Raw genomic sequence first — 16,914 nt, 5'->3', positions numbered from 1 at the left:
ACAATCGGTTAATTAATCGGTATCGGCCAGTGTGGTCCAACCTAGCTATCGGTATCGGTAAAATCCACTATCTGTCGACCTCTAGTAAAGACTTCAAAAGTTTGGGATTGTTTAACCCTTAACTGTCACCATATACGGGATGCCTACGTTTACGTCACTATAGTACTATTAATTAAATCCTAATACTTTATAATCATGACAAACTATATATCATTGGAAAGGTCTAAGACTCCTAAATAGATATTTTATCATTTTATTTTATATTCAATAGTACACAATTTCTGCAGTATGTCAGTATGTAAGACTGTATGAATTAATATATATATATATATATATATATATATATATATATATTACAAAATGTATTACAGTCTTTTAGAATCAAAACTTTTTATAATATTGACATAATACATATCGTCTTAAGATTCCATATATTGGTGGTTATTTTGGGACAGACATAATATTGAGAGAGAAATTGAAAGATTTGTGACAGAAATGCATCAAAAAAAAAATTTCAATGGAGTTTGGGTGGCTGTTTTTAATATAACGCCTAAACAAAATTGCATATGAACCTCATTTTTTAATATCAACTTCAAATTTGGAACACAGCGTATTTAGACATATGGCTTTAATTTTATAGCAATTTTGTATTTTTAACTATCTTTTTAAAATATTTATTTTATATAAAATAAAGGAAAAATAGTACAGTACATTTTTTTTACAGTAAATTTAAATGATTTAACTTCTGTAATAATCTGCTAATTGTCTTCTTTAAAAAAAGAGACCAACCTTAGGTCTGTATTCAAAAGCATTCATGAATTATAATAATTTAAGTTTGGATAGTGCACTTTCTTGTGAATTTTCAAAAATGGGGATGACCGTTAAGGGGTTAAATAGATCAAGTGAAAGTGAAGTGACGTGTGGCCAAGTATGGTGACCGTGAACCCACACCCGGAGCAGGATCATGTGGCAATGAAGCCTGGACTAATGACTGCTGAAAATTCAGCTTTACCACCACAGGAATATATGATATTTCTAGAAAATAAATTACATTTTAAAATACTTTCAGGTCCACCTTCCTTACATTGTGTTCTGCACCTGTAGCCATCTTGAGTTAGATGTGTATACTGTTTTGTAATTTCCCATTGTTTTTTTAACAAAACACATCATAGTTTGATTGTAATGGATGTTTTTAGACCTTTTTTCCTGTGTATTTGTCTGTTTACAGTGAATGACACACTGGATGAGATCTTTGAGGATTCCGGTGATGAGGAAGAATCTCAGGACATTGTGAATCAGGTGTTGGATGAAATTGGAATTGAGATCTCAGGAAAGGTGAGATCTCATCAATCAAATTATGTTGAGGCGCCAGATTCAATAAACAGGCTTATTACTGTAGTGCATTAGTGTTGAAATCCATTTGTGTCCATTAAGGCTGCACAGTATATTGAATTAAAAAAAGAACAATATGCATTGCAAATATGATTTCAGTGTGTTATTCCATAGACTTTAATTCAGAGAAAATATGCGTAAATGATTGTGTATCGTATGCGACAACTAAGCAGCAGTGATGTCAGTGCGAAGCAGAGAACTTACAACTGAACTTGTTTTTGCATTCAAACAAGGCCAAAACGAGGAAGCACCTTGGTTGTGTGGAAGTATTTTGGCTTTAAATGTGATGACCATGCCTAATCAGAAGTGGTTACAAAACCAGTAAACCACAGTGGCTATTCAGAGAAATATGCCAAACCTCTTCAATTGGTCTGAGCACGAAAACTGTAAAAAAAAATGTCTGCAAGCATAGTTTGCTCTAACCCTCCTCCCAAATAGCACCAAAGCAGCATTCCAGTAATTCAATAAATGATATTACCATACAAGTGTTGTTCATGTAAATGTTCAAGTCAGTTTTTACATTTTGCGTGGTGTGTATGTGCATAAATTTGTTCTTGCCTCTTAATTTGCATAAAACCTGCCCCAATCTCTATATATAAAGGTGTTCTGCACAACCTTCATTCTGAACAACGTCATCTGTACAAGCTATTCATCACTCTTTGCAAATGTGTCCTTATGTTCTGCACTCTAACCTGAGAGCACACACAGCAGAATCTTTATATAAAACACATTTGCTCATCCGCACAGCATGGAACTTTTTTCCAGTTGTGAATGGGTTAAAAACAGAAAGTTCACATTTTAGCATTGACTTGGAACGAAGTATCGGTACTTTTTAGACGACACTAAATAAGTTTGTGAACTTATTGATTAATCATAACTTCTGTATGAAAACGTTCACATGTTTTTAAAAAAAAAAGTATTTTTAGAGAATGAGATCCATAGAGAATTAAAGTTTTCTAGACCCTACGGCCTATGCGGTGAAGTGGCATGACTATTGAGTCTTGGATTGTGGAAGCACTATCTATCACATTGTATTTTTATCCATAATGTATTTTTCGTTTCCCCTGCAGATGGCTCATGCCCCTTCAACTGGCCGAAAGCAACCAAGCGCCGCTACATCCAAAGCAGATGGGATATCAGACGAGGAGATTGAGAGACAGCTCAAAGCTCTAGGAGTGGACTAGTGCTCGTGCACACATGCACTCAAACACCTGATTATTGCCTGGCAACAGCACACAATCCACAGAGTCACAAACACGCATTAGAATACATTCATAACAAATACAAATGCATAGACAGATGCTGATAAATGGACAGTCCAAAAGCTTACACTCACAGACACAGACCTGCCTACTCTGGGATAATGTGCCACAGATGGCAAATGCAATTTTTGTTTATTTTTGCTATTTATTTTTGACAATGAGAGATGACTATCGAGGTTGATTAGGACCCTTTCAGGTGAATCTCAGTTTCATCTGGCTTTAGAAGGACGAAAATAACAAGAACAAGTTTGAATACATGTGTTGTAAATTAATACATACAATGCCTTCGAGACTAAGGCGGATGCGTTCCCTTGAAATCCACAACTTCTGTCTCTTTGAATGATAACTCAGAAATTCACATTGGTGTAAACAAGTTTGACAGGAGAACTCTACCTCTGTAAACAGAAGAAGTAACAGGGCTGCGTCTTGCCGCATTTTGTCTTGTCCTCGCGGAACCTTGCTGTTCTCCCGGGGCATGACTAAAGACTTGTGTGAGTCACATCTTGTTCTCACCTTCACTCTGTTGATCGAGTTTGTCTTCTAGGTTCATATTGGATATTTCGAGTGCACATATTTTATTCAGCTGCTTTTCAGGGGAGACGCCAAATCATAAGAAGTGTGTTCCGGTTGAGCATGTTATTCACCCTGCTGTGATGTCTGAAGATGGATGCGCTCCTTGATTTCTCATGTGCCTGAGGTCTCGGGTTGACAGTGTGTTGGGTTTCTCTTGAGGTTTCTCAAGTCAGGATGCGACCAATGTAAGGGTTGTTATATTGAGTGGCATGTGAAAGCAGCATACTGAGCTTGATCTTTGGAATTATCCGCAGAAATGGTATTTAGGCTGACGCTGGATATGCACTGCAACATATTGTAAGGATGTAAATAATATAGGCATGGATCATCATTTATTACTTAATCCACAGTGAAGTCTCTCAAGTCAGGATGCGACCAATGTAAGGGTTGTTATATTGAGTGGCATGTGAAAGCAGCATACAGCATAGATCTTTGGAATTATCCGCAGAAATGGTATTTAGGCTGACGCTGGATATGCACTGCAACATATTGTAAGGATGTAAATAATATAGGCATGGATCATCATTTATTACTTAATCCACAGTGAGAGTTTTGGAATATGGGTGATGATTTTCCTTTTTTTAGAATGTGTTCACTGACCGGTGTTGTTCAAATATAAGGGGATTATATACCCCATTAACCATAAATAAAATTTTTAAAGATATCTGAATTGTTCGTGTTTTGTTTTTCTAGACAAGTGGGAAGTTATGTTTCAATATCCATTTACCACTAGATGGCAGAGCCAAAACGTGGAAAATATTTACTCTTAACTATTTATGAGAAAACTACACTACTGTTCAAACGTTTGGAATCAGGTGAGGTTAGATTTATTAGTTTTTGTATTCAGCCTGCATGCATCAAATTGATCAAAATGACAGTAAAAAGAATTATAACATTACAAACAATATATATTTCTATTTCAAATAAATGCTGTCTGTTTGAACTTTTTATTCTGAAGAAAAAAAGTGTGTGTGTGTATTTATATATATAATATATATTGTCACGGGGCGAGCACATGACAGACACAGGGGGTGTGGCGTCAGGCCTCGGAGAGGGCATATTAGGATGATTTCTGTATGATCACTTGACATTGAAGACTGGAGTAATGGCTGCTGAAAATCCAGCTTTGCCATCAGGAATAAATTACTTTTTTAAATATATTACAGTAGAAAACATTATTTTAAGTTGTAATGATATTTCACAATATTACTGTTTTTACTGTATTTTTTATCAAATAAATGCAGAGACGCAAAATGCAAAACCCCCAAACTTTACATATAAAAATACATCTGTACTCAACAATAGATATATCTAGATTTATTCATTTGTGGAAAATGTCCTAAAATACAGGTGCATCTCACTAAATTAGAATGTCGTGGAAAAATTTATTTCAGTAATTCAACTCAAATTGTGAAACTTGTGTATTAAATAAATTCAGTGCACACAGACTGAAGTAGTTTAAGTCTTTGGTTCTTTTAATTGTGATGATTTTGGCTCACATTTAACAAAAACCCACCAATTCACTATCTCAACAAATTAGAATATGGTGACATGCAATTCAGCTCATCAACTCAAAACACCTGCAAAGGTTTCCTGAGCCTTCAAAATGGTCTCTCAGTTTGGTTCACTAGGCTATGTTAATATTGTTTGTGATAATAATAATCAGCATGATGTTACTGGAATTACAGTGAAGTCTCCAGTAGGTTAGAATTGACAGTATGCTGCCATCTTTAAAGGGAGCTAGAGTATTTTACATATTCCTCGGGATATGTAAAAAATAAAAACGTTTCTCTGACCTTAATCCTGTATTTCAAAAAGTGCAGTCATTGGGAGACGAGTCTGAGATAATAAACGTTTTGGGTTACGGTCGTTCGGAATCTTTTATCTCAATCTAACAGCTTATTGACTTCAAACCCAAAAACTGCCACTAGTGTAGGAGTCCTTTGAGGATTACTGAAAAATGTGTCAACCTCACATTTTCACTCCATTTCACAGAGAGACACAAGATGCACATAGTACAATCCGTCCAGCCTCCTTGAACGTCTGGAGCCGCAGTGACAAGTGCACGTGACTCAGAGGCAAATACTTGAATATCTCATTCAGGTCATGCCAGACTAGCCATGAAGTAGAATCCAAATTCAAAGTCCAATGGTAATTTTAAGTCAATTTTTCTTAAGTTAATGTTTGCACTCTTGTCTTTTGCGTTTTTTATTTTTTATTTTTGCAATATGATTAAACAGAGTAACAGACGTCAACATAAGACAGAACTATGTAGCTTCTGGTCAGCCATGGCCAGACAGGCCCAAGGCTACAAACTATGATTCTGCAGGCACGAGTTTGGCAGAAGCAATTGATATTGACTTTTCGTCAGAAGCTAACATTTTTATTTCTGTCTATATCATTCACGGTGACCATGATTTCACCAAGTACAGCATGTTCCTGGATCAACATCCTTGTTGATCCTGGAACAACATTCCAATTAACCAATCAGAATTGAGGGATAACTTTTCAGGAAATATCTGTTTTAGGCTTACGATCAGGGTTAGGTGCTTCTACACCCTTGTTTATCATTTCACACTGATTTTAGGAATAAATTATGGGTAAAGTTAGATTTAGGGGTAGGGATTGGGTTTAGATTATATTTTTGGACAGTAATGTTGATCCAGGATCAAAAAAAGTTGTTGATCCAGGAACATGTCTTACTTGGCAAAATCACGGCGACCATCCTTCACTCAGGCACCAGAGGCGGTTCGTTCTTCATCCCAAATAACCAATCAAATGCTAGAAGGAAATGCTGGGGAGACGTTTCTGTGTCAATATGAAGAGATGAAAGTATCTTATGTCATGAATATGGCAAGACCATATTCATGTCCTCTGCCCTTTGCATGTTTGTTTATTAAATATTTTGGCAAAACTTGATTCATACTTTTAGCTGCAATTAAGAGTTTATTAGCCCCAGCTCTTCTTAATACTTTTTTTCTCTCTCGATATTTATCCCTCTTATTAGTCTAAAAAGCGGCACCCACCCCTTGGACCTTCAATCAAATTTGACTCACATTGAAAACTATTCAAAATCCATAAGTTTGACGAGACACAGGTCTAAGGGTGAAGGAACATTTTTTTTAATTTGATGAATTAAAATAATTGGACCCTTTTTGTATTTAATTTTAAACGCTTTTTGGCATTTCATAATATTATAACAGCTTCTGCAGACGTATCCTTTAGTCCATTAGTAACCCTATTATAGAATGTTTGTGTAAGGAAATTCATATTTGAAAATCTTAAATATTCTTTGGGTAATAGATATATTTATCTATTACTCAATATTAAATATCTATATATTTATCGAACTAGATAATTTGATTAATAGATTTGCAAAATATTAAAAGCTGCACAACGTGTTGAATTTTCTAGTTTTTATTATTATATGAAGATGACAATCGAAGAAATCTAATTTAATTAAATATGAATTAAAGAGGAATTATCACTTCAGAAGGGGTATGCATTTTTTGCAGGAATGAAAAGAAGGCAGTGAAGGATGTAGAAGTACAGTGTGTTCATTGGATTGTCAACATACCAATTGTTCTGCTGACAAAAGCTCCATAAAACAATTTTTATTAATCAAAACAGGTCACAAACACCTGTGATCGATTACTTGTGCATGCCATTGTAAAGAGTCTATCCATTATAGCCTCATTTCATTTGTGTAAAATTCAAAATGACATCTGACTGAGGTCTATACCACAGATTTCCCCCAAAAATCAGCATAGAAAATGTGAATTGTATGGCTGTATAATCAAAGGTTTATAACAATGAGCAATTGTGTAATTTACAATATTTATTACTTATTGTTAATGTTAATAAAAATACTGTTTTTCATTGTTTTCTCATGTTAGTTCACAGTGCATTAACTAATATTAATAGATACAACATTTAATTTTTAAAACTATATTATTAAATGTTGGAATTAACATCAACTAAGGTTATTAAATGCTGTAGAAGTTTTGTTCATTATTAGTTCATAATGTAGTTAAATAATGTCTGCAAATTAAACCTTATTGTAAAGTGTTACCATTTGAATAAATCTTAGAGCTCTAAATTTGCAGTAATTGCATTTACATAAGACAACATCAATAATAGCATAAAATATTTTTAAAACAGAAAAACATGCGACGATTTAATTTCAATTGTCTTATGGAAGATATTTAGTTTGCAGCATCTGACATTTTTTTTGCCAAAAGACAGGAAATTATGGGGTCACATGATCAGACATCTTCAGTGTTAAACAGTTCATTATAATAGGCGATGCCATCACAAGCATTTCAATGAGGGCTGTGAGGGGGTGCGCCCATGTGATGCTACTAAGTGAAGCAGAAAAAAAGCCTAGTGGGGAAAAAAATTCATTTAATGTTGAAAAAAACACTCCTAATAATTCACTTACCGCACGCACCTCTCTACTCATTCATGGGATGGGATAATGGTTAAATTACATTGCTGCAGAACAGCAATCATGTTTTTGTTCCTTTGAATTTATTATTTAAAGTAGTTTATTATTTAAAGTAATTTATGCTCCATTGCCTGCAACTTCTAGGAATTTCTAATGAGCTCCCCCCCCCCCCCCCCATCCACACACACACACACACAGTTATTTTTTTTTTTTCGAGACAGATTGTGCTAATTTAAATAATAAGTATACACTAATAGCCATTTCCCTTTTGAAACAAGAAAACAAATCAGTAACTGGTACATTACTCCTGTTGACTAAGCAAGAACCTTTTATACACTAAAACGATGAACAACTATTAGATGTTCAAATACGAGCAACATATACTGCTAATACCTTTTTGGCAACAGCTTGAGCTTGAAATCCTTGTTTGGAAATTATCTAAAATAATAAAAATAATAATTATAAAAAAACTTCAGCAGACAGGACAGCAAATGCTTTGTGTCTGGGCTATATGTTATAACATTGTCAAAACTGACTGTCCATAGAGGCATTTGTCAAACTCACTCCATTATTATCATTCTGGTCAAAATGCCTTAACAAATTAACTATTAAAGCAATAGTTCACCCAAAATGAAAATATGCTGAAAATGTACTCACCCTCAGCCCATCCAAGATGTAGGTGAATGTGTTTCTTCATAACAGATTTGGAGAAATATAGCATTACATCACTTGCTCACCAATGTATCCTCTGCAGTGAATGGGTGCCGTCAGAATGAGAGTCCAAACAGCTGATAAAAACATCACAAGTAATCTACACGACTCCAGTCCATCAATTAATGTCTTGAAAGTGAAAATCTGTGTTTGTAAGAATCAATTCCATCATTAAGGCGTGCGTTTAGTTTTTTAGTTTTTTTTTACTTCAAAACTTTGCTCTCAGCAATCTATACACAGCAAATGCTTTGTGTCTGGGCTATATGTTATAACATTGTCAGATTTGGAGAAATATAGCATTACATCACTTGCTCACCAATGGATCCTCTGCAGTGAATGGGTGCCGTCAGAATGAGAGTCCAAACAGCTGATAAAAACATCACAAGTAATCTACACGACTCCAGTCCATCAATTAATGTCTTGAAAGTGAAAATCTGTGTTTGTAAGAATCAATTCCATCATTAAGGCGTGCGTTTAGTTTTTTTGTTTTTTTTTACTTCAAAACTTTGCTCTCAGCAATCTATAATACTGCTTCCTCCAGTGAAAAAAGTTGTCTCGTCTGAATCAGGAGAGAAATGTAAAAATAAATCAAGCACCATTTACAAGTGAAAATGGTCCAATACAGTTCTAAACAAACATGTTGGTGGATTATGGACTCATATTTTGACCAGAAGCAACGGTTTAAGTTAAAACATTGTGATGTTTCTATCACCTTTTTGGACGGCACCAATTCACTGCAGAGGATCAGTTGGTGGGCAAGCTAAATTTCTCCAAACTCATACATCTTAGATCACCTTAAAGTGAATAAATAAAGCACAATCTCCAAGGCAATGATGCTTTACTGGAAACAGGCAAAAAGAAGGGACTAAGTCATTCAATAATGAAATATGTTTCTCATGCTGCTTCCACATTGCCTCACAACAATGCCTAAAATACCCGTATATCATTATATTTCATGAGGCATGGACTGTTCCATTTTGTTTTCATGGATTATGGGTTCCTTACAATGGTGTCAACTCAACAAGCACTTGTATTGTGTCAAGGTTGTAGGTGTAATGTCAAGTATGGGTATTTCCGTATGTTGTTATGAAACACTATGGTCATAATAATAATATACAGCTGTGATCATAGCAGCAGGATCATCCAGCGCTAGGGCATCTATGTTCTTCTGCCTGCGCTTAGTAAATAGGGGTAGCAGATGCTGGGTACTCATTGCATTTAAATTGATTTAACACACCCATGGCCAATGTTCCCTCTAATTTGTGTTCTTGCTGAGCAAAACCTGGTTTTATTGGGCAGATCCTTTAGACACCTGAGCAGAAACACCCCATGTACCGGAAATTATATAATGCAGAACAGTTTTTTTAAAGGCCCCTTCCATTCTATTTTAAAGCAGTTCAACCAAGCCATCAGTAAATTATTATTGAAAGTTTAATACACATCTGAGTGATTTTGAGAATGTAAAGTTGGCTGTAAACATTCATGTACAAAATTATTAACCCCACCATGAGACAGATTTTGAAGAGAATCTGAAATGAATGAAGTTTTTGAAACACAAAAGTGTGTTGAATTTCATTAACTGGAAAAAAAATTCATTGCATCAGCTTATAGATTTGGATGTGTCCTTTGGGATGATTTTTCTGCTGCAAAAGTCCAGTGATCGTCAGCTTTAGTCTCTGCACTGAAGGCATCACTATATTTGCCGAAATGGCCTGATACTTTAAATAATCCATGATGCCCCCCATAACGAGACTGGTCCACCTCAATGTTTGGCCATGGGGAAGGTGGTCCTTTTTTGCCCCAAGGCATACTGCTGGTCCATGGGTCCAAAAAATTCCAGTTTGGTCACACCACTTCATAGGACATTCCTCCAGAACTCCACAGGTCTATCCAAATTAATTTGAGCATATTCAAGTTGTCCTTTTATGTTCTTGGTCAATAGTGGCATTCGACAAAATATCTTGAAGGCCATGCTCAATTCTTTGACAGTTAATCAAGGGTTTTTCTCAGTAGCTCTGGTCAAACAATGTAATCCCTTGATGAATAAAAGTATTTAAAAGAAATATATCTTCCTGACCCCAATGAACAGTAGTGTACAGTATATAATATATCATGCTCATTCAGTTAGCTCAAGAAATCTTTTTTTTTTTCCCCACATATTTTTCAGTCAATTTTTCTTACAGTTTTTTTTCTGTCTATGCAAGAGCAACATCAAAGCACAGTGTTGGTGTGTTTATGAGAGTTCGGAGAATGGAGATGTAGGTGTGGTGTCTGGATCTTTGTCTGGGTTGTGTGAATTTGGCAAAAAAAAAAGTATCTACAGAGTCACAACTTCACATTTGGTTTACCCGAGAGTGAGAGAAAGACAAAGAATGATGAAAATAGACAGATGACAATGTCGAAAGAGTTTGGGAGCAAACTATAGCGGTTCGTCTGTAGAATCAGTTTTGTGAACTCATTACAACAATATGTGAATGAAGCGGTAGGATAAAAAAAATAAAAATGCAGAAATGCAGAAATGGATGTCAGATCCAACACTTTTATCTCTAACATACACGTGTCAAATGGTGTCACTCAAAAGGCAGGAATCCCGGCACAAAAACTGAACCGATGGGACTTCCATTACAGCTATTTTCAGTTCCATTTGGTGTAGCATAATAGTGTGATGCATTGCTGTGCTATCTAACCATGCTGCCTTATGGTTAAGATATGGCTTGGTTATTTGTCATTTCGTCTCAGTACTGACAAGATGATAAATGTTGTATGTTGTGCTCTTTTGGGCCTGTGACGTAAACATCACAGGTTTGGTTCAAGATAGAAGTGACCTGTGAAATAAGCCACTTCAATAAGGCACTTTACAACAATATGTGAATGAAGCGGTAGGATAAAAAAAATAAAAACTTAAAATGCAGAAATGGATGTCAGATCCAACACTTTTATCTCTAACATACACGTGTCAAATGGTGTCACTCAAAAGGCAGGAATCCCGGCACAAAAACTGAACCGATGGGACTTCCATTACAGCTATTTTCAGTTCCATTTGGTGTAGCATAATAGTGTGATGCATTGCTGTGCTATCTAACCATGCTGCCTTATGGTTAAGATATGGCTTGGTTATTTGTCATTTCGTCTCAGTACTGACAAGATGATAAATGTTGTATGTTGTGCTCTTTTGGGCCTGTGACGTAAACATCACAGGTTTGGTTCAAGATAGAAGTGACCTGTGAAATAAGCCACTTCAATAAGGCACTTAAGTCCAGATTGCACCAGGTTTGTATAACTATTTGTACCACTTTGTGTTTCAGTTTGCTTGTCTCAGTCTCAGACGGCCTGCTCATGGACCGCACACGGACCATCTGATACATATTACACACAAGGCTGCCGATAAGGGGCCAAGTCAGGCTTAAGGGAGCCTGTGATGACGGTTTTGTACTGGGCCCAAGAATTGCCATCCTGATTACATAAAGAACATGGCAAGCAAAACCCCAAGCTAAAATCTGTTTGGCTGGCTTCTATGTAATTTCAATGAGTCAGAATATTACAATTTAAAATAACTTTATGTAAACTATTGTAATGTTTTTTAAAATGATATATTTAAGTATAAATGTGTCATGAAAGAATATACACATTTTACTTTGACAAAAATTTTACATGAACAAAAATTCTGACTAAAGCCTCGTTCACACTGCCAGCGACAAAGCGACATGCTCCCATTCATTTTCAATGGAGAGCTGGCGACTTCCGGCGACACGAGCGACAGTGACCGTTGGCGAATGAATGTGGGCATGCCAAGCGATGTGAGTCAAGTGACAAAAGTTAAGAATTGTTTAACTTTATGCAAATGAACAGCGAATTTTGCGAGCGACAACCAATAGGAGTGAAGAATCTGTCAGTGGCACTCACACGTCACCGTCTCGAGTGTAGGCAAGACAGGACAGTTTTATATGATTTTACTGTAACCACATACATGAATATAAAAAAGTATGCGTAGAAAAGAAACTGTTGGCTGTCTAAGTGAGTTTGATTCATACATTGATGGTTCAAGTTGTTATCTACATGATGCAGTGAGCAGTTTAGCATGATTTAACCCACTAGCACTTCTGTAGTTTATATAACAACACTCTCCAACAGCAGAATGGTACTTTTATTTATTTTAAGTCTAATTCCTAGTCATAATAGAATGATATCTTAGTTTTACGAATCTGTCAGTGGCACTCACACGTCACCGTCTCGAGTGTAGGCAAGACAGGACAGTTTTATATGATTTTACTGTAACCACATACATGAATATAAAAAAGTATGCGTAGAAAAGAAACTGTTGGCTGTCTAAGTGAGTTTGATTCATACATTGATGGTTCAAGTTGTTAATTACATGATGCAGTGAGCAGTTTAGCATGATTTAACCCACTAGCACTTCTGTAGTTTATATAACAACACTCTCCAACAGCAGAATGGTACTTTTATTTATTTTAAGTCTAATTCCTAGTCATAATAGAATGATATCTTAGTTTTACAGGCAATATAGTTGTGATTGCATTTTATATGTCCAGATATGTCCAGGTGCAGTCTACCAATAACATTAGAGCGACAGCAGTAGGAACGCCCACAAGCGTCTTCACAGCACAGAGTCTAGCGACATACAGCGAAAAAGTCGCTGGCAGTGTGAACGGGGCTAAAAGACTGCTATGATAGGTATTATTGGAATCAGCGGCCACTAATATTCTGGTATCATCAATTTTGGTTTTTGGCCTTAAACATGTTAAAGAGTAAAGAGGTTGCTCTCTCAGGTGGCACATTTCTGTCTAAATGAGTAGTTGTAAGTAAATCAATTTCATGCCAAACTATGTGAGACTATTAAAGGAATTGTTTGTTTGATCATGTCATTCAAAAACTTATGGCTTTATTTCTTCCGTGGAACGAAAGATATTCTAAAGAATGTTTCAACTGTTTTTGTTCCGTACAATAAATTGCATTTGATATTTGGTCATGTGAGAACGGTTTGACTTATGGTGCGTTCAAGTCATGTCGGATAGATCGTATTTATGAGTTGAATGCACATGAACGCCACCACAAAGTCGTTATTACGAGTGGGAAACTCGAAATTTTCTTTAAGCCCCGAGTTTCCGAGTTGGGGTCAATAAGAAATATGGCGGAATCGATGGATGCAACGTCTGTGGTTGACGATACATTTTTATTTAAATTGATAGTTTTGTAATATAACAATTAATAACAAGTTTTTATGCGATACAGATTAAAGTGGCTTCATAAATTACTTTTAAAAACGCAAAACACACCTGATGCAAATTCTTTGCTCTTCATTTTCTATAAGCAGAGTTAACAGACCCTGTTGTATTTTCTTGTAATTTATTAAAATAAGGTACACCGCCATCTTGTGCCGACTAAACTGACTTGAACGCACCTGACTTCGTAATTACGACTTGTCAACTCAACTCGTAACGCAGCATTAGTTGACATGATTTGAGCCATATTTGATGTAGTCTTTGTATGTGTGCACTGATCAGTGTTTTGATTTGATTTGAGATTATATTTTGACCTGTTCATCTTGTCATTTCAGAACATACAAGTAGTATAGATTAATTTCACACTACCCTTTATGTCGTTCTTGAAGCTTGAACAAACCCATTGTCTTTATTCATGAAACATTCTTAAAAATGTTCAGGTTTGGATCAACAAGGTGAATAAATAATGACAGAATTTTCAATTTTGACCGAACATTTACACACAGTTACAAAGTGGTAGCAATAATAAAAACGCAATTGCTTACAATATTTATCTAAATGATACCAAAGAGATTAACTTGAGAATCAAAAGTGTCTTTCCATGGATTGCATTTTCTTGTTTCTAACTCAGTGACGCTAGATTTTAGCACGTTGTCTGCCGCCTCTCATGACTAATGCTTGTCTTTGTGTGAAGATCAGTCCTTAAGTGAAATCTTCCAACTCTGCAAAAATGTGAAGAGCCTGAAGCTAGAAAATGTAGCCTGAACCTGAGCCGCTATACCATTTATGAAAAAGATACAAGGTAAATCTCATCCATTTTGACCTTCAGGGAATTTATCTATTTCACTTTAGAAAATATGGTGCTGCAGGCTAATGTGGTACGACACAAAGAGAAACAAGAAGGATGAGACACGTTTAGGCAGATATAAGGTTTTGTGTGGTTAAAAGGCTAAATATCCCACAGTTGTGTGGTGACAACTGACATTCAGTCCACTTAGGTGGTTTTAGGTTTATAGTGGGTAGAAAAGGATTTACCTGGGCTTTAGCACAGAGACATTATCATTTTCACATTTTTTAGACAGTATAAATGGGTCTTTACGCATTGAAATGTATAGCTTCCTTTATAGTTTAGGAAGGGTGTCATGCTGTCAGATTTGGGAAAACTTTCTCTTTGTGGAAAAGAGCCGCATGAAAATGTCTACTTTGTGAACAGATTTAAATGGAATGTGGATGAATAAATAATGCCACAATTTTCTGTTTTGGGTCAGCAATTCCTTTAAGAACCTTAAACTTTCAAAAGGCATCCTTTCTAGCAAACAAAATAATGTTTCCATGTGGGAATCCGTGCATTTAACCTGGAGGCAAAACTCAACCTACAAAATGTCCTGACGTAAACAGTTAAACCTCCACAGATTCAATGAAGTGACTTGACATCTGCTGTAAACAAAGGCTACAGAAACTGCTGTTCCACTAGAGGAATTTTAGCTTTGGCTTTTCTATGGGGTTCAGATGAATGGGGTTTTTATTTCCAAGATAAGCTATAATGCCGAATTTCTGCTCCAGGGAAAGACTGACAGAATGAGAGGAAAGTGACAAGCCATGTGAGAGAGCATCATCACAAAGGCTTCCCATCTCTCATCCATCAGTAGCCCACCTGTTCGTGCTGGTTTATATCCTTCAGTCACTCATTTTTGTGTCTCGTTCTCTTTTTCTCCTGCCTTTCAAGAAGGACCTGGCCTTGTTACCGAGACTCATCCTTTTCAGATCCCAATCTCTGTCTCTGCCTTATTAGAGATCCAATTCCCTGCCTCTCTGACCTCCCATTCTCTACATTTCCTCTTTCAACATTTGCAGCAAAACTTTTGATGTGAGCAAAACATCCCAACCAATCACGGTTTTGTTTGCCTCTATTATGACGTAATCTTCCCTCCATCTTCACTCTGGGTAAATATGCACATATATTAGAATGCATTGCCTCCATGTGCTCTAGACCTTCCAGAGTTTATTTTTATAATATGCACCGCTGGCTGTCATAAGTCACAAACTCTATCATTTATTGAGTGTGCTGATATTTGGTGGGATCTGTTCTGCTTGTTGAGGGCTGACTATCTGAGCTTCACTGGTTACATAACAACTAGATTGTAGGTTTCCTGGCTGAAAAAATGAATCATAGCCTATTGAACCATCCTGGAGGACCTTGGATAGCATCCTCCAATCCTCCACAGGACCTAATGATCACTACAACACATCTTATCTTACCACATTATGTCCAAATACACTGTAAATGTGTTTAGGGCACTATCAGGACAGCAATTTCCCTTAGCTGACAGAGCTTAAAAAGCTTTTTTTAAAAAAGAATAGTTTAGAAAAGTAGTAGAAAAATTACACTTGAAAATATCACGTGCTCACGTTAAACCGGACTCAGTTGATGTAATTGCTGAGTAACTCTTCACTCGATCATAAAGCAGTGGCTCCCTCTCATTAAGCACCTGTCAGGCGCACCGCGGCGCGCAGCTCCCACGCAGTAGATGAATCGCCCGCGCTCTCATCAGCAGGATTGGACCACGGCAGTCCAGCGCAGCTCCGAGCACCGACGTTCCGGGACGCGCACATTTCCATCAGTTGTAGGGGATTCTTTATCCAGGGAAGTCGTGCTGAAGCGAAGACTTCCTCTTTGGAATCACTAAGCGTAAGTAGCCTACTTAAGACAAATTACCAAATAAGGTTTTGACCACCTGTTTGTTGAGGTGTATTTGTGTCTTGTGAAGGCTATTGGAAATACTGTTTTGGAGTGTGTGTATGAGTGATTCTGTGTGTGATACAGACAGATGGAAATGTGTAGGTATTTTTATTATTTATTGACTATTTTTGTATTTATGTATAATTATTATTTATATTGATTAAGTGCAGACAGACATAACCCTCATCTTAACTTGGATAGTGTGCTAAAAATGGGTGTGTGTGTGTAGACTGAGCACAGCCATTTATATGGAGATATAGATTTTTTTAAATCATCTAAAATCTGCATAGATTTACTATTCAGTTAACCCAAATTTTAATTTAAATATACCTGTACTCTTCAATAAAGTCTTATGCAGTAAATGAAAATGTCTTGCTCTAACCAAAACAGACAATGAAAGCACAGTAATCAGTAATAAGCACAAGGATCCATAATCCCAAATGGATTTGGTCCAAAAGAACCCAGAATATGATGTATAATGATAATGAATTATTTAGCATCTATCTATCTATCTATCTATCTATCTATCTATCTATCTATCTATCTATC

At 36.2% G+C, this 16,914-nt stretch overlaps 1 protein-coding gene across 1 annotated transcript in view; it reads left to right on the top strand.

Moving 5' to 3' along the window:
* LOC107598748 (charged multivesicular body protein 2b-like) overlaps nt 1-3,051 on the top strand; it is a 7,612-nt gene extending 4,561 nt beyond the window's left edge. The window contains exons 5-6 of the mRNA XM_016290176.1: nt 1,229-1,335; nt 2,463-3,051. Of these exons, the coding sequence (XP_016145662.1) occupies nt 1,229-1,335; nt 2,463-2,576 (221 nt within the window). The 3' untranslated portion in view covers nt 2,577-3,051. The remainder of the gene's footprint in view (nt 1-1,228; nt 1,336-2,462) is intronic.
* Nucleotides 3,052-16,914: the final 13,863 nt, after the last annotated feature.

The sequence above is a fragment of the Sinocyclocheilus grahami genome, unplaced genomic scaffold (genome assembly GCF_001515645.1).
Source record: "Sinocyclocheilus grahami isolate Dianchi unplaced genomic scaffold, SAMN03320097.WGS_v1.1 scaffold255.1, whole genome shotgun sequence".
NCBI lineage: Eukaryota > Metazoa > Chordata > Actinopteri > Cypriniformes > Cyprinidae > Sinocyclocheilus > Sinocyclocheilus grahami.
Note: the sequence above shows the minus strand (reverse complement) of the source record. Positions and strands in the feature narration are given on the sequence as shown.